At 37.8% G+C, this 16,112-nt stretch overlaps 1 protein-coding gene across 1 annotated transcript in view; it reads left to right on the top strand.

Annotated features, from left to right (window-relative positions):
• Positions 1 to 501: 501 nt before the first annotated feature.
• The window catches only part of PDZRN4 (PDZ domain containing ring finger 4), a 364,107-nt gene continuing 348,496 nt past the window's right edge, over positions 502 to 16,112 (top strand). Inside the window, exons 1-3 of the mRNA XM_047742655.1 lie at positions 502 to 1,242; positions 3,639 to 3,725; positions 5,653 to 5,760. Coding sequence (XP_047598611.1) covers positions 592 to 1,242; positions 3,639 to 3,725; positions 5,653 to 5,760 — 846 coding nt within the window. The 5' untranslated portion in view covers positions 502 to 591. The remainder of the gene's footprint in view (positions 1,243 to 3,638; positions 3,726 to 5,652; positions 5,761 to 16,112) is intronic.

Here is a 16,112-nt window from a genome sequence, read left to right as displayed (position 1 = left end):
TGCCTCAGTGATTTTCTAAGGTCGCAGCCACTTAGCTGGTGATTTTGTGGTTAGCGGATTTGAGAGAACGGAAGTGCATATATTTCAAACACATTTATTGAAGATCCACTGGATGCGGGGCGATGAGAATTCAGCGGAAACCCGACGGACAAAAATCTTGCTCTCCTTGAGTTTACATTCTGGTGGAATTAAAAGTTGTTTCTCAACATCTGCGCTGTGCCCATTATCAGCTCTGCCTGAAGCCTGGGCCATGGCAAGCTGGTCTCGGCTCTCCGCGGACACAATCTGAAAGAATATGAATGGCAGAGCCACGAATGAGGCGGGGGTGGGGGTGAGCGTATGTTGCGGGGGGGGGGGGGGTCACTTGAGGTGGCGTCTATTAGCGTCAATACGGCGGAGTCAGGGGACCCAGCGAGAGCCTGAAAACTTCAAGCCAAACAAACTCTGGGCTCGCCACCACCCCCCCTTTCTCCTTCCCTCCGACAGCCACGGCCACGGCCGTAGGAAAGCCGTCCCAGGGGTAGCCCAGGGAAGGCAGGGGGCTTGGAGAAAGCGGACTCGGATTCGCTCTCCCTTCTCCCCCTCCAGACTATGGGCTTTGCCCTGGAGCGCTTCACCGAAGCGGTGGACCCGGATTTCAAGTGCAAGCTGTGCGGCCAGGTGCTGGAGGAGCCCCTGTGCACGCCGTGCGGGCACGTCTTCTGCGCCAGCTGCCTGCTGCCCTGGGTGGCGCGGCGGCGCCGGTGCCCGCTGCAGTGCCAGACCCTGGCGCCGGGCAAGCTGTGCCGGGTGCTGCCTCTGCGCGGCCTCATCCAGAAGCTGCGCATCCAGTGCGACTACCGCGCCCGCGGCTGCGGCCGCTCGGTCCGGCTCCACGAGCTGGCGGCGCACGTCGAGCGCTGCGCCTTCCGCCCTGCCCGCCGCCGCCGGCCGGATTGCGTCTCGGAGCCGGGCGGCCGCCGCGGCGTGGACGTCCCCGCGCGGGGGGGCTGCGGAACGGCGCCGGGGCCCGGCCGGGGCGGGGGCGCGCGCGGGGGGCCGCCGGGCGTCTGCGGCGGGAGCGGGCGGGGGCCGCGGCAGCTAGTCCTCGCCTGGAGTCGGCGCGAGAAGGCGCTGCGGGCGCAGCTCTGGGCGCTGAGGGACGAGGCGCAGCTCACGGCCCGCAGGTACCAGGAGAAGTTCTCCCAGTACATGGCTCACGTCCGCAACTTCGCCAGAGACCTGGGCGGCGGCCACGGCCGGGTAAGCGCAGAGGGATCGGGCACCTGGGGAACGACTGGGGTGGAGAGAGAACCGCTTCTTTCTAGTACTTCGGGATTCCTTCAGAGGTGACACCCTTCCTTACTGTGGGGTGGGAGGCGTCCACCCGCCTTGACCAAAACGACATACACTGTTGGTACTTTTCGGGTGCATTAGTGTTGCAAATTTCCACTTACATTAGGATCGGAACGAATTAAATTCAATTCCAACTTTTCAGTGGAGAAAGAAGAATGAGGAAAACTCATTTTCCCACCCCGACCTTGCTCCCCATTTTTAACTCTCCTGCCCTACCCTACCATATGTGTGTGTGTGTGTGTGTGTGTGTGTGTGTGTGTGTGTGTATTTATTATTATTATTATTTTTTGTGTGTGTGCCTTTGGCCTGTGCCTAAAGCCAATCAGAAAAGGAAAGCCAGGAAGTGAGGACTTCCCCGACCCTGCCTCCCCTCTGCCCCTGCCCCAGCATCACACCTTTAGCTCTGAATGACTTAGTTTTCCTGCCAAACTACCCATATTGGCCACCTTCTACTCCGTGCAGAGAGACTATCAGGGATGTGAGAAACCAGGAAAACCAGGGGGAGATTAGCAGATGGGATTTCTTAGACCTGCAGAGATTTCGTTACCCTGACCTTCCCTAAAGAATCCTTAGCTGCCTCGGGATCTCTTCGTTGGTGTAGTGTGTGTGTGCGTGCGTGTGTGTGTGTGTTGTGTTGGAGGGGTGGTTTGGGGAACCAAATCCGAGAGCAACCCCATCCATCCCATCTGCGATCAGACTAGCCCTGTGAGCCCGTGGGCAGCGGCTGTTTCCCTTCTTTGTCGAAGCTGCTGGCCCCGAACTGTGCTGGTGGACTGCCCGCTTTCAGACTGAATAAACAAGCCTCTTTGCAGCACCCCCTGTGAAGAGGCTTGTTTATAAAGCTGTTACTTCTCTTCTGGAGGACTTCTGCGCAGTGTTTGACATTGTTGGTCGCTGCCATGGTGAGCAGGGATTTAGCAGAACTTGCACTCCATTCAAGGAGCTGTTTTCATTCTTCAGCGTCCTGGGGAGGAGCAACACACGATGATTCCCGTTTGGGACTGCTTTGCCCTGCCTCCAACCCAGGCATCCAGTTTGGAAGCTTCTTCCTTGAACCTAAAAAAATGACAACTTAACTGTGAGGGGCTAAAATGTTTCTACTTTGTTAATGGGAGGCACAATGCTTATTAAAAGGCTGGAGGCTATCCCTGATTCTCTCTGTAGCCAGGTATATTTACAAAATGGGAGGACCCAGAGAAAAGCGCAGAAATGCGCTCTGCGTTACCAGGTCACGTTTCAAGGTTGTAGGGAAGCCATGATTGATGGAAAGGAGCAGCAACTGGAATTATATGAGGGAAGTCCATGCAACAAGTCAAGCTATGATTCTGAGAAGTGAGGAACAAACTGCCCATGTTTTGGAGATTGTCAGAAGGCTTCTCCGTGCTCCTCAGAAATGTTTTCCCACTACCAGTAGGGGCTGCTGCATACACTGCTTGGGAAAAGCTTCTGGGAAGAGGTGGCCATGGTGCTTATGGAATTTTACCATGAATTGCCAAATGAAGTTTCCTAGGACAGTTAATAATACCCATAGCCTTACCTAGAATAAACCTTGAATGAATAAGCCTTACCTAGTCTGGCACATTTTGTATTTAAATTGGTCTTCATTAGTAAACAGGTTATAGATATAATTCCTATTTGTTTTGCTATTATCTGGCTGCCAGGAGAAGAAATACACACTGTTTTACTTAACACAAATCCTTTCTTTGTAAAATTCTGTGGGAATAATACAAAACCAAAATAAGAATACTATTGAAAATTAGGATTACTGTCATTTAGATTCTGCATTACAATAACAATCCAAATATTACTGTTGAAAGAATTTTATCAATAACTCACAGTTACTTCAATCCCTCAAGACTTTCTGAAGTGAAATTTTTACATAAAATAATTCTGGAATTTTTTATTTTTCTCTGTTGTTAAAAACAAAAAGTAAAGGTACCTGTAGGGTTACCAGAAATTTGTTTTAAATTACAGTGAAGCCAGAATTAGATGCTGTATTAGGATAAAAGATAGAGAGATGTGTGAAAACATAAAACCTTTAGACGTTTTTGAAAATAATTTTTCTCACAAGCACTTTTTTAAAAACTATTTTTTCAAAGTAAATTTAGGAAGAAATTAATGGTTGAATCTCCCAAATTCAACCATCCTTAATTTTAAGGTTTTCTTCTTTTCAAATGTTAATTTATTGACAGTTTATTTTTTAAAAAGCTTTGTGGTAGCTTTTCTTTTTTCTTTTCTTTTTTTCCTTTTCTTTTCCCTGTCCTTTTCTTTCTTACCTAGTTATTTTATCCCTTTTCTTCTAGGATGGAGAACATAAGCCATTCACCATTGTGTTAGAAAGAGAAAATGACACATTGGGATTCAATATTATAGGAGGCCGACCAAATCAGGTAATCTACCTTATTCATGCCTAATTCATTCTTTGCTTATAAAATAATAGAAAACCACGTTCATTTGTAGATTTTGAATGAGGATAGCAAGTGATTTAATCTTTAAAATCATGGTTATGATAAAATATCAGATCCCTTAATGCAAATGTTCCAGTATATAACTACATTTTTCTGACAAAATGAAACAAAAAAATCCAGCAACTAATGAACTAGACTACCCTGTGCTACTTTAGGGAAAAAAGAGAATATGTTTCATATTTTATTTACATTGGATAGCCCCATTGGTAAACTTCTTAAACCTATTTCACAATAATGTGTATAGGCAATTTCTACTTGATAATATTAGGTAACTGGATTTGCCTGATTATACCTTCTATTTACTAAGTCAACTTGTCAGTTTTCAGAGGCTAACACAGACCAGGCAGTTTATAATGCATGTTGATTGATGGCATGAACAGTTAAAATAAGTTGAAATAAGGGATCATTGTTTTCACAGTTGTATAAGAAATGCCATGTTAAAGGAAGACAGTTGATTTGAAATACTATTGGCTCTCCAATCCAATCTTTTATTTAATTGAATGAATAATATTGTCTTCATTGCTACCAGTTGTTTTCAAAATACATGAGTTATAAACTTAAACCAGACACTGTAGTCACAAAGTTCTTTGATATCCTTCAAATACTACATCAACTTAATTTTCACCGTAACTAGAAAAAGGTGGTAAAGTTTAAAAAAAAAAAAATCATGTTCTTTAATTTTCTTAATAAACTGCCATGAAATTCTCGCATCCTGCTTTGCAGAATTGGCCCAAGGACACTGGGTTAGAGTTGTTGGCCATATGCTATGTTTAGGTCAGGATGGCAATGACATATTTCCCTCTACTGTTTAGTAGTTTGAAAACCTAGCAACTAATGACTACTGTGCTTCTGTTTCTAGAACAGTCCCCATTTATAATGAAAAGATAGAAGTCTTTTCATCATAATCTTTTTTGTTTTGTTTTTTTCCCTTAAGGAATGTTTTTATAAAATACCACTTAGGTGTTTGACCTTTAGATGACACTGGACATTTTTAAGAGACTCTTCAAATTCATGTTAAGGAAGGCTAATTAAGGGGAAATAATTTTATTTAAACTGCCATGAAGTAAAATGACATTTAAAATTATTATGGTATGTTGGGCATTTTACCTAGATAGGTTTTGCAACATAATTGTTTTCCTGTGACTGGCCAAAGTGTCCTATTTATATTATATCGGTTATATGGTTGAGGTTTAACTAATCATTAGGCTCATTGCACCTGGAAATGTGTAACAATTAGCTTTGAAAGGGTTCTCTTGCAGTTAGTGTTGATCTTTTGGGACTTTACACTTGAGTAAGCTCCTAGTCTCCCTGTAAATATAGTCAGAGCTTTATTTCCAGATCTGACACATCCTGAGGCTAAATTATATTTTCAAAACTATGGCCACAATATATAGTGAGGCTGGATATGCTTTTTGTTTCCTTGTGACCCTTTTTAATTGCTACATCTCTTGAGAAGTAAGCTGCTTAATAATACTTTGAAGACAGTCAATATCACCTTGTACATACCCTTTTCTCATAATTTTTTAATGTATACTCAAAAACGTGAAGCGAATGGATAATCTTGTCAGAGATGCTGGACTCATTCATTAAAGCTGCCATTTTGATTAATGACCATTTGCTATTAATGTAAGTTAATTTTAAGTAAGTTAAAATTAAGTAAGTTAAAATTCAGTGCCAAATCCCCAGCTAAGAGAGAGAGAGTTGCATGTTTAGGGAGGATTGGCAATGTTACATTTATTAAATTGTCCTTTATCCAACTAAAATTTTGTCTACATTTTCTTACTGCTAATGGTTTTGTTTTTGTTAATGTTTTATTTTTTTGTTTTTGCTAATGTTTTATTTTTGATAGAATAATAAGGAAGAAACATCAGCAGAAGGAATTTATGTTTCAAAAATTTTGGAAAATGGACCTGCCGACAGAGCAGATGGCCTGGAGATTCATGACAAAATCATTGAGGTAAGACTATAATATAACACCAATATGAGCCATGGAAGAAATATTTGGACATTTTAAATTTCCAAACTTACTGTTTTACCTTGGTGTGGCACTTATTAGAGTATGTATCTAACCAGAGTATAATATATCTGTCTAGAGTATACATCCAATCTATATCAATTACTAGATCTTAAGATAAAAGAATACATCACCTGAAGTTTCCAAATGTGTTATAAATTACTCTCCCCATAAACTATGAAGATAGTTGTGTTATTATTAAGGGATCAATTTTGTATTACATTTCAAAAGATGATAAATCTCTGCTAAAGAACATTTTTGATGAGGAAATATTACTATCTTTGAACTTGTGGATTAGTATATTACATGGAGAGTTTGGAATTTCTTCATTTAATATGGTTTACTTAGTTTACCATTTCTTAGTTTAATATGCTTTTCATGTTCATATATTTTTTCATGAAGGAAAAAAAAAAGGATTTTTTTTTTCCTGTTGTGTGAACTTGTCATTTTCTGTATTGTGCATTGTAGCTATGTTGTTGAGGGAGTTGACAAAGTAAATATATGTAAATTAGTAAAATTTGGGCTGTGATAATGGAATTTTAGGTCGCTGCCATTTACCACCAAAGTGCTTTTGAAATTTTAACTGGTCGCAATAGTATTATTTGGTGTTACTGAAAATGATTAGATTACTTTTAACAGTGGAATTATTTCCAGTGTATTAGTAAAGGTGTAAGTAGGAGTTTGGAAGGTTTCTTAGACTCCATTCTTGGAAACACTCTGTTTATTCTAGATTATATAATAACTAGTGCCATCTTTCTGATTATCTACATAAAATAGCTGGATGGAGATTGTTTTTTCCTATTAAACTTGGAGTAAAATTTTAGATATACATTCATTTTCTGTGCATTAAAAAAAAGTTGAATTTTGGGACACTGGTGGCTCAGACAGTTAAGCGTCTGCCTTCAGCTCAGGTCATGATCCCTGGGTCCTTGGGATCAAGTCCCTCATTTGACTCCTTGCTCAGCAAGGAGCCTGCTTCTGCCTCTGCCTGACACTCCCCTGCTTGTGCTCTCTCTGTCTCTCTCTGACAAATAAAATCTTTTAAAAAATAAAAAATAAAGAGTTGAATTTTGAATAATTTGACCTTGGATAAGAGTAAAGGATGCAGAAGAGCCAATAGTGTTTTTGTTTCAGAAGAAGAGCTTTTAACATCAAGAAATTAGCTGACTACGGACTTTGGGGAAGGGAGAGAAGGTGACCTTTGGCTGAGAAACTGGGTTTTATCTGAAGAGGTCTCTTGTATTAAGATTTCCTCCTTCTAGTTGTGTAGCCAAGAAAGTACAGACCTATTTTCACTGATACTATCCAGTTTGTCTTGACAATTTGCCCAGTGGAAATATTTATATGCTACAGTTTGTGTAGTCAGAAATTTTCTATTTCTACTTATGTTTGTGCAATATGATTTAAAGGGCCACATAATTTAAACAACAAAAAATTATTCTCATTACTTTCTGCCTTATCTCTAAAGCATTTTGATCTTTCCCGTTGAATGGAAAATGAATGCCTACATTTGATACTCTTAGAAAGGCAGATGGAACCCAATACATATATTCAGTTAACACACACACATATACACACACAGAAACATGTAATGGGGATTTAAAAAACAGTTTATCCTAGCTAGGCAACAATGTTGTATATGCTTCATTACTGTTGTATTAAAGAGGAAGAAGAAGAATTTGTTTTTTATATTGTGATATAGCACTTTATTAAAAAATGCATTTTTTTAATGTGAAGAGATAATTTGACAAAAAACTGTGGTTGATAAATCAAGTGTATCTAGACAGCTAGCTAATACTGTTACTAATATATGTCAAAATAATCTTATTTAAATCATTTAGAGAGTGAAGACTGACCATGTAAAACTAAATTATAATTTATAATTAGCTGCAGTATTATTATTTTACCTTGATGTGCATATATTATCAGTTAATGATGAGCTTGAAATTTGCCTCAATGATACAAATTTATCAGTGTATCTTTTATGCCAGGGTGCATTGTAATAGGCATATTTTTATTATACTTCTCTAATGGATTCATGTGAACACATTTGCAGTAGAAAATGAATTAGATGATATATATTTTTTTGGAATGCTGTCTGTTAAATAGCATGAGATATTTAAAAAGGAATATTATTAGAAGTCTCTCATATTCAGTTGTTCAGTGATGCCATCAGCTTTTACAGTGAATATTTGTGTGATCATATATATACACTCACACATACAAATACGTTGCTTGTTCTTGTGTGTACATATGTGTAAAAGATCCTATGTTTAACAATTAATTTAGAAATACTTGATTCCTGTCAGTTATTTTAGTTCATCTGCCATTATGGTATCAGTTAACTTTATACATTTTTTAGTAATAGGAAACTAATATGATCTCATATTAGTTTCCTATTACTAAAAAATATTACTAAATATATGATTAATTTGAAATGTGCAGAGACAAAATAGATTTTTAAAATAGAGTAATTTAGTTTCCATTTTTTGTGCTCAGTGATTTCTTTATTGAACTAATTTAGTGAGATTTTTTTTTCAGTTTTTGAATTTGCAATGGCTATGCTGGCTTATACCTTGTGCAACGAATATATTTGTTAGCAGTATAAAGTACACAGTAGTTCATATATTATGAAACTATCCATATAACCTAATTGCCATAATCTGACATATTACTAAATGCTATGAGTTCTGTGATATGTGACTGGAATAAACAAGAGAAACTGTTAGACAATTCTTTTTTTTTTTTTTCGTACTTACGGTCAAGATGTACTAAAAATGTTTTGTCTAGTGAATTGCTAAAAGCACACATTACAACAGTTTTATGAATTGTTTTTATAAAATAACAAGATTTTCTTAAATCATTCATTTGGTGGAGAAAGTAGATATATTAAAGGTCTGGTTCTGTAGATAATTTAAGAGATTTTACGAATTTTAATAAAAATTAGATTTATTTACCAAAGTTTAACAAAACCCAACAACTCTAAAAGTATTATTTTTATTTATTTATTTTAAAGATTTTATTTATTTATTTGACAGAGATCACAAGCAGGCAGAGAGGCAGGCAGAGAGAGAGAGAGAGAGAGAGAGGAGGAAGCAGTCTCCTTGCCGAGCAGAAAGCCCCATGCAGGACTCGATCCCAGGACCCTGAGATCATGACCTGAGCCGAAGGCAGAGGCTTAACCTACTGAGCCATCCAGGCGCCCCTAAAAGTATTGTTTTTAAAATAGTCTGCATTCCTCTGAAGCTGATCAAATTCAAGAATCATAAAAGAAAAAAAATCACAGTTGTAGTGTAAATCCATGTCCTAGTTTTCACACAATACAAAGAAAATTAATTTTCGGAGTCAGTCCGCTTGAGCAAAATTATGTTTAGTAGTTTCTAGATGTTTACACATCTGTATTTGTTAAAATATTTTTGGTGTACATTCAGAAAAGAAATCCATTGTGTAATTGGAGTTACAGTATAAGGTGTTCAGAGTATCCCTGGAGACCAAAAAGGCAGAAGGCATTGTTAAAGGCATTTTGAAATATGGCAAAAGTTCACACAGACCAGGAATTCACCAGAGTATACATCCAAATAAAAGCGTCTTTTGCATGCTGTTTTACATCCTTTCAAGACTCAAAGGAACCACAGAAGAGTTTTGATACCATCAGAGGCTTGCGCTCCATTCTGAAGAGGACAGTAGCACTACTGTGATTATCATCCCGCTGAGATGCCCATGGGGTATGTGGGAGTTGAGAATCAAAGTTCACTGCTGCTGCCAGCAGTTACTCCTCTGTTTTATTCCTGTGATGCTGATAGCAAGCAGTACAACCTTAACCCCAGAGTGGGAAAGTGAATAGAAGTGTGGAGAGTCATATCTGGCTCTTTGTTCCCACTCTCCTCCCCACGCTTCCCCCAAGATCCTAGCCAAGGTTGGGAGACAGGAAAGTCCACCCTTCTCCTAGCTTCTGGAGACCAAGGAATAGGGGTGGAGGTCGTGAAGTCTATGGGAAGAACAGTTTGGAGCAGAAAGCAGTTTTCTGTAGTTTATATATTAAAGTCTTCTATTTATTTAGTCTGAAATTCATACTGATGTGCAGTATACAGGGCATTTTCACTTACTTTAGAAACAGTTCCCACATCAGACAATGTCAATGTAGAACTTTCTGCAAAGTGCTGACTGTAGTATAGGGCGAAGGAACTTTACAAATGCAGTGTCTCAACAAGAACTTAACTATTCCCACCTGCCAGTCACATGAGCTTTTAGTTCTGGAGTGGTGTATCTTTAGCATTCTTCATCACTGTGCTGCTAAAGTAAAAATCTTTGATGGTTATCATGTTTATTTGCCTACATCTCTGCACAGTTCATTTATAGGTGTTAACACAGGAAATATAAATGCAGATCATAGCTAAACATTTAGGAATGCTGTTGAATCGGATCTACAGTATGCTACCCCTGCGTGTGCTTGAGGCACAGTGTACCTTACTATCTCATAAAGCAGCCGTGCTAATTTGTGTACGCTTAGGAAGCATTTGCAAGTTTTGTAGGTCACTTGTAAATCTGGTGGGCAATTAGGATTTTGACAAATTGCTGTTTAATTTGAAGACGTCGCTGAACTCTTCAGTAACAGATTATTATCATCCCACATTTTTAAAGTGTTATAAATCAATAACATTGATTATCTGAAAGAATTAGGAAAGAACTGAAAGCAGTTATGTCAGTGCAAGTAACAAATTGTAATTGTAAAGCAGTCATGTTAGTGCCAGTAAGGCATTTGTCATCATGACTAAATGCTACAAACTGACTGCAGTTTTAATAGGATATAGTTATCAATATATAATTGTATATTTTAACGTATCTTTAAAAGTATGGTGGTGCAGTGGGAAGAGCATGAGTCCTGGAATCAAGGAAATCTGGCTGGAATTCTTGTCCTGTCTCTTGAAATATGTGTGACCTTGAGCAAGCCGGTTGTACCTCAGTTTCTAGGCCATTTATGTTTACTGTGTACAAAAAGTGTCTGACACAAGGCAGATTCGTAGAACCCGCTATCATAAGCCTGATGCATTTCTCAGCTTACACAAGTAGTTTGTTCTCCAGAACCTGGAGACAATGGGGGCAGGGCTGTTTTTCTTTCTTGGAGAATTTAAGTCACTCTCCTCAAATTTTAGTCATTCCCATGTCTATAGATACCAGCATTTAGATGCGTAAATGTAGGAAGTTTGAACTCCTTTATTTTCACATATTTATAAGGACATGCAGATGCAAGAAAGCCTGTGGGGAAGACTTTCTAACTATGCACTTATGATTTAATCATTCACCAAATATTTATTAATTGCCTAATATGTGCCAGGCAGCATCTCTGTGTTATGCAAAGAAAGAGCAATAAGAACCATTCTCTGCCTACAAGTATCTTGTGGCATACAGGTCCCATTTTCTGTACAAGGCAAAGCAGTCTTTCATGGGAAGCTGTTCCTTCAGTTGTTACAAACTTAAATGGGCGTCACCACCATATCTTAGTGGAATGACACTGTGGTTTTATCCTAGTTTTCCTGCTCTCCCTGGAGTAGTTCAATTCATTTTAAGAAATCATGATGTCAGGTTAGTAAAGTAATAGAATCCGAATGTAAGTCAGCATTGTGGTTTCAGGAAGAGGTATGGGCTTTGAACTGGGGTCTTGGCCTTGAACTGAGGCTAGGTTATCTTGCAAAGATGTTTCAAACTTTAGTCTTCTCAGTTTCTTTGCTGTAACAATGAGAGTAAAAATAGCTAGTCCCTCAGATCTTCAATCTAGATGATCATAGCATTTTGCCATTCTACTGAATTTCCATTATTAATAAGTATCATTTTATTTTAACTTACCAGGAAAAGGCTGGAAATGTCTTTATGCTATTAAGCTTTGTTTGTTGGCTTTAATGTGTTAAGCATTATTTTATCTATTTTAAATTTATAAAGTACGAACTTGAGTTTGATTTTTTTTTTCTTTTGAGTGCTAAGCTTCTGCGTGAGGAAACAGGACCACCACACATGACTGCAGTTTGCGCACTGCACATGGGGTCCCTGTCAAAAGGTCTGGCAGTGGTTCCCATTTTCCTCATTCTGTACTACAGAAAACCTCATCAGAGCACCTATAACATTATTTTTTTTAATCAAAGTATTTCACATCCATAAAATGTTATATTAGTTTCAGGTGTACAACATAATGATTCAATATTTGTATATATTGCAAAACGACCACTACAGTAAATCTACTTGATATCGTCACCATATATGGCTACAGAATTTTTTTTATCTTATGAGAACTTTTGAGGTCTGGTCTCTTAGCAGCTTTCAAATATGCAATACACTATTTTTAACTATAGTTACCATGCAGTTCTTTACATCCCTATGATTTATTTATTTTATAATTAGAAGTTTGTACCTTTTGACTCCCTTCAACCATTTCATCCAATCTCTGGCCACCACCAAACTGTTCTCTGTATCTATGAACTTGTTTTTGAGAATTATACAGTATATGTCTTGCTCTGTCTTACTCATTTCACTTAGCACAGTGTCCTCAGGGTCCATCCATGTTGTTGCAAATGGCAAGATTTCATTTTTTTCATGGCTGAATGATATCCCAGTATGTGTGTGTCTATGTGTTATATACAGGAGTATTACAATTTCTTTATCCATTCATCCATTGATGGAGACAGGTTCTTTTTATATCTTAGCTATTGTAAATAATGCTGCAATGAAGATTGCATATATGCATATATGTTTTGAGTTTAGTATTTTTGTTTTCTTCAGATGAATACCCAGAAATGGAATTGCTGGGTCATATAGTAGTTCTATTTTTAATTTTTTGAGGAATCCCCATACGGTTTTCCATAGTACCTGTAGCACCAATTTACATTCCCACCAGCAGTGCACAAGGGTTCCCCTTTCTCCACAATCTCAGCAACCTGTGTTATCTCTTATCTTTTTGGTAATAGCCATTCTAGCAGGTGTGAGATGAGATCTCATTGTAGTTTGGATATGCATTTCCGTGGTGATTAGTGATTTTGAGCATCTTTTCATGTACCTGCTGGTCTTTTTTTTTTTTTTTTTTTACAATTTTTTTTTTTTTAATTTGACAGAAATCACAAGTAGGCAGAGAGGCAGGCAGAGAGAGAGGAGGAAGCAGGCTCCCCACTGAGCAGACAGCCCGATGTGGGGCTTGAACCCAGGACCTGGGATCATGACCTGAGCCGAAGGCAGCGGCTTAACCCACTGAGCCACCCAGGCGCCCCCCTGCTGGTCATTTGTATGTCATCTTTGGAAAATTGAAAAGGCCTATTCTGATCTCCTCCCCATTTTTAACCTAGTTGTTTATTTGTTGTTGTCGTTATTGAGTTGTATGAGTTCTTTATATGTTTTGGATATTAACCCCATACAGATATATGATTTGCCAATATTTTCTCCCATTCCATAGGTTGCCTTTTCATTTTGTTGATGGTTTCCTCTGTTGTGCAGAGAGGCTTGTTGGTTTCCTGTAATTCCACTTGTTTATTTTTGCTTTTGTTGCCATTGCTTTTGCTATCAAATCCAAAAAATTATTGTCAAGATCAAACTCATGGAAATTACTGTGTTTTCTTCTAGGAGTATTATGGTTTCAGGTCTTACGTTCAAGCTTTTAATCCACTCTCAGTTAATTTTTGTGTTTGGTATTTAAAAAGTGGTTCAGTTTCATTCTTTTGCATGTGACTGTCCAGTTTCCCCAACACCATTTATTGAAGAGACTTTTTATCCCCATTAAATATTCTTGGACCATTTCTCTTAACTTAATTGCCCGTATATGCATGGGTTTATTTCTGGGCTTTCTCTTCTGATCCATTGACCTATTTGTCTGTTCTTATATCCATACTACACTGTTTTGATTACTATAGCTTTGTAATATACTTTGAAATCAGGGAGTGTGATGATGTCAGCTTTGTTCCTCTTTTCAATGTTGCTTTGGCTGTTCAGGGTCTTTTGTCTTTCCATACAAATTTTAGGAGTGATTTTTGTATTTCTGTGAAAAATGCCATTGGAATTTTGATAAAGATTGCATGGAATCTGCAGATTGCTTTGTGTAGTGTGGACGCTTTAACAATATTCTTCTAATTCATGGACACAGAATATCTTTGATTTATTTGTATCTTCAATTTTTTTTTATTAATGTTTTGTAGTTTTCAGTATGGGTCTTCTGCTTCCTTGGCTAAGTTTATTCCTAGATATTTTATTCTTTTTGATTTAATTATAAGTGGGATTATTTGCTTAATTTCTTTTTTTTTACAGTTTGTTATTAGTATATAGAAATGCAACAGATTTCTCTATTGATTTAATATCCTGCAACTTTACTGCATTCATTCATTAATTCTGACAGTTTTTTGGTGGTGTCTTAAGGGCTTTCTATATATAATATGCCATCTGCAAAATAGTGACAGTTGTATTTCTTTCTTTCTAATTTGGATGACTTTAATTCTTTTTCTTGCCTAATTGCTCTGGCTAGGACTTCCAATGCTAAAATAAAAGTTGAGTAAAAGTGGCAAAAAATGGGTATTCTGTCTTGTTCCTGAACTTGAAGGAAAAGCTTTCAGTTTTTATCATTGAGTGTGATATAAGCTGTGGATTGTCATATATGACCTTTATTTATTGAGGGATGTTTTCTCTGTACCCACTTTGTTGGATTTTTATCATAAATGGATGTTGAATTTTATTAAATGCTTTTTCTGCATCTGTTGAGATGATCATGATATTTAACCTTCATTTTATTTTATTTTATTTTATTTTTTAAAGATTTTCTTTATTTATTTGACAGACAGAGATCACAAGTAGGCAGAGAGGCAGGCAGAGAGAGAAGGAAGTAGACTGCCCGCTGAGCAGAGAGCCCGATGCGGGGCTCAATCCCAAAATCCTGGGATCATGACCCGAGCCGAAGGCAGAGGTTTTAAACCACTGAGCCACCCAGGCGCCCCTTTAACCTTCATTTTATAAATGTGGTATATCACATTGTTTGATTTGTGGCTATTGAACTATCTTTGTATTCCTAGAATAAATCCTGTTTTATCATGGTGTGTGATTCTTTTAATATATTGTTGTATTCAGTTTGCTAATATTTTGTTAAGGATTTTTTGCATCTATTTTCATCAGAAATATTGGCCTATAATTCTGTGTGTGTGTGTCCCCTTGTTTGGTTTTGGTATCAGGATAATGCTGGCTGTGTAAAATGAATTTGAAAGTGCTTCCTAGTCTTCTGTTTATTGGCAGAGTTTAAGAAGGATTGATATTCTTATCGGAATGTTTGGTAGAATTCACCAGTGAAACTGTGTGGTCCTGGGCTTTTGTTTGTTGGCAGGCTTTTGATTGCTGATTCAATCTCCTTACTAGTAATTGGTTTATTCAATTATTCCTTTTCTTCATGATTCAGTCTTGGAAGATTTTATGTTTTTAGGAATTTATCCATTTCTTTTAGGTTATCCAATTTGTTGGCATATAATTGTTTATGGTAGTCTCATAATCTTTTGTATATTTTTTGGGTCTTATATAAGGTCTCCTTTTTCTGATTTTATTTATTTGAGTCCTCCCTCTTTGTTTTCTTAGTGAGTCTAGCTAAAGTTTTGTCAATTTTGTTTATCTTTTCAAAGAATCAGCACTTGGTTTCATCGATCTTTTCTTTTGACTTTTTGGTTCCTATTTCATCTATTTCTGCTCTGATCTTTATTTCCTTCTGTCTACTACTTCAGTGTTTGTTCTTTTTCTAGTTCTTTGAGATGTAAAGTTGTTTGAGATTTTTCTTGTTTCTTTAAGTAGACATTTATCCTATGAACTTCCATCTTAGAACTGCTTTTGCTGCATTTCATAAGTTTTGATGTGTTTATTTACTTTTTCATTTATCTCAGTGTATTTTTTTTATTTCTCCATTGACCTACTGGTTGTTCAGTAGCAAGCTACTTAATCTCTACGTATTTTTGAATTTTCCAGTTTTTTTTTTTCTTATAATTGATTTATAGTTTCATACAATTTTGGTCAATGAATTTAGTCTTACTAATTTTTTTTAAAAGATTTTATTTATTTGACAGAGATCACAAGTAGGCAGAGAGGCAGACAGAGAGAGAGGAAGGGAAGCAGACTTTCTGCTGAGCAGAGAGCCCAATGAGGGGCTCGATCCCAGGACCCTGGGATCATGTCCCGAGCTGAAGGCAGAGGCTTTAACCCACTGCACCACCCAGGCGCCCCAGTCTTACTAATTTTTTAAGACTTGCTTTGTGGTCTAATACATGATCTATCCTAGAGAATGTATCATGTGCACT

This window comes from Lutra lutra, chromosome 8 (genome assembly GCF_902655055.1).
Source record: "Lutra lutra chromosome 8, mLutLut1.2, whole genome shotgun sequence".
Lineage (NCBI taxonomy): Eukaryota > Metazoa > Chordata > Mammalia > Carnivora > Mustelidae > Lutra > Lutra lutra.
Note: the sequence above shows the minus strand (reverse complement) of the source record. Positions and strands in the feature narration are given on the sequence as shown.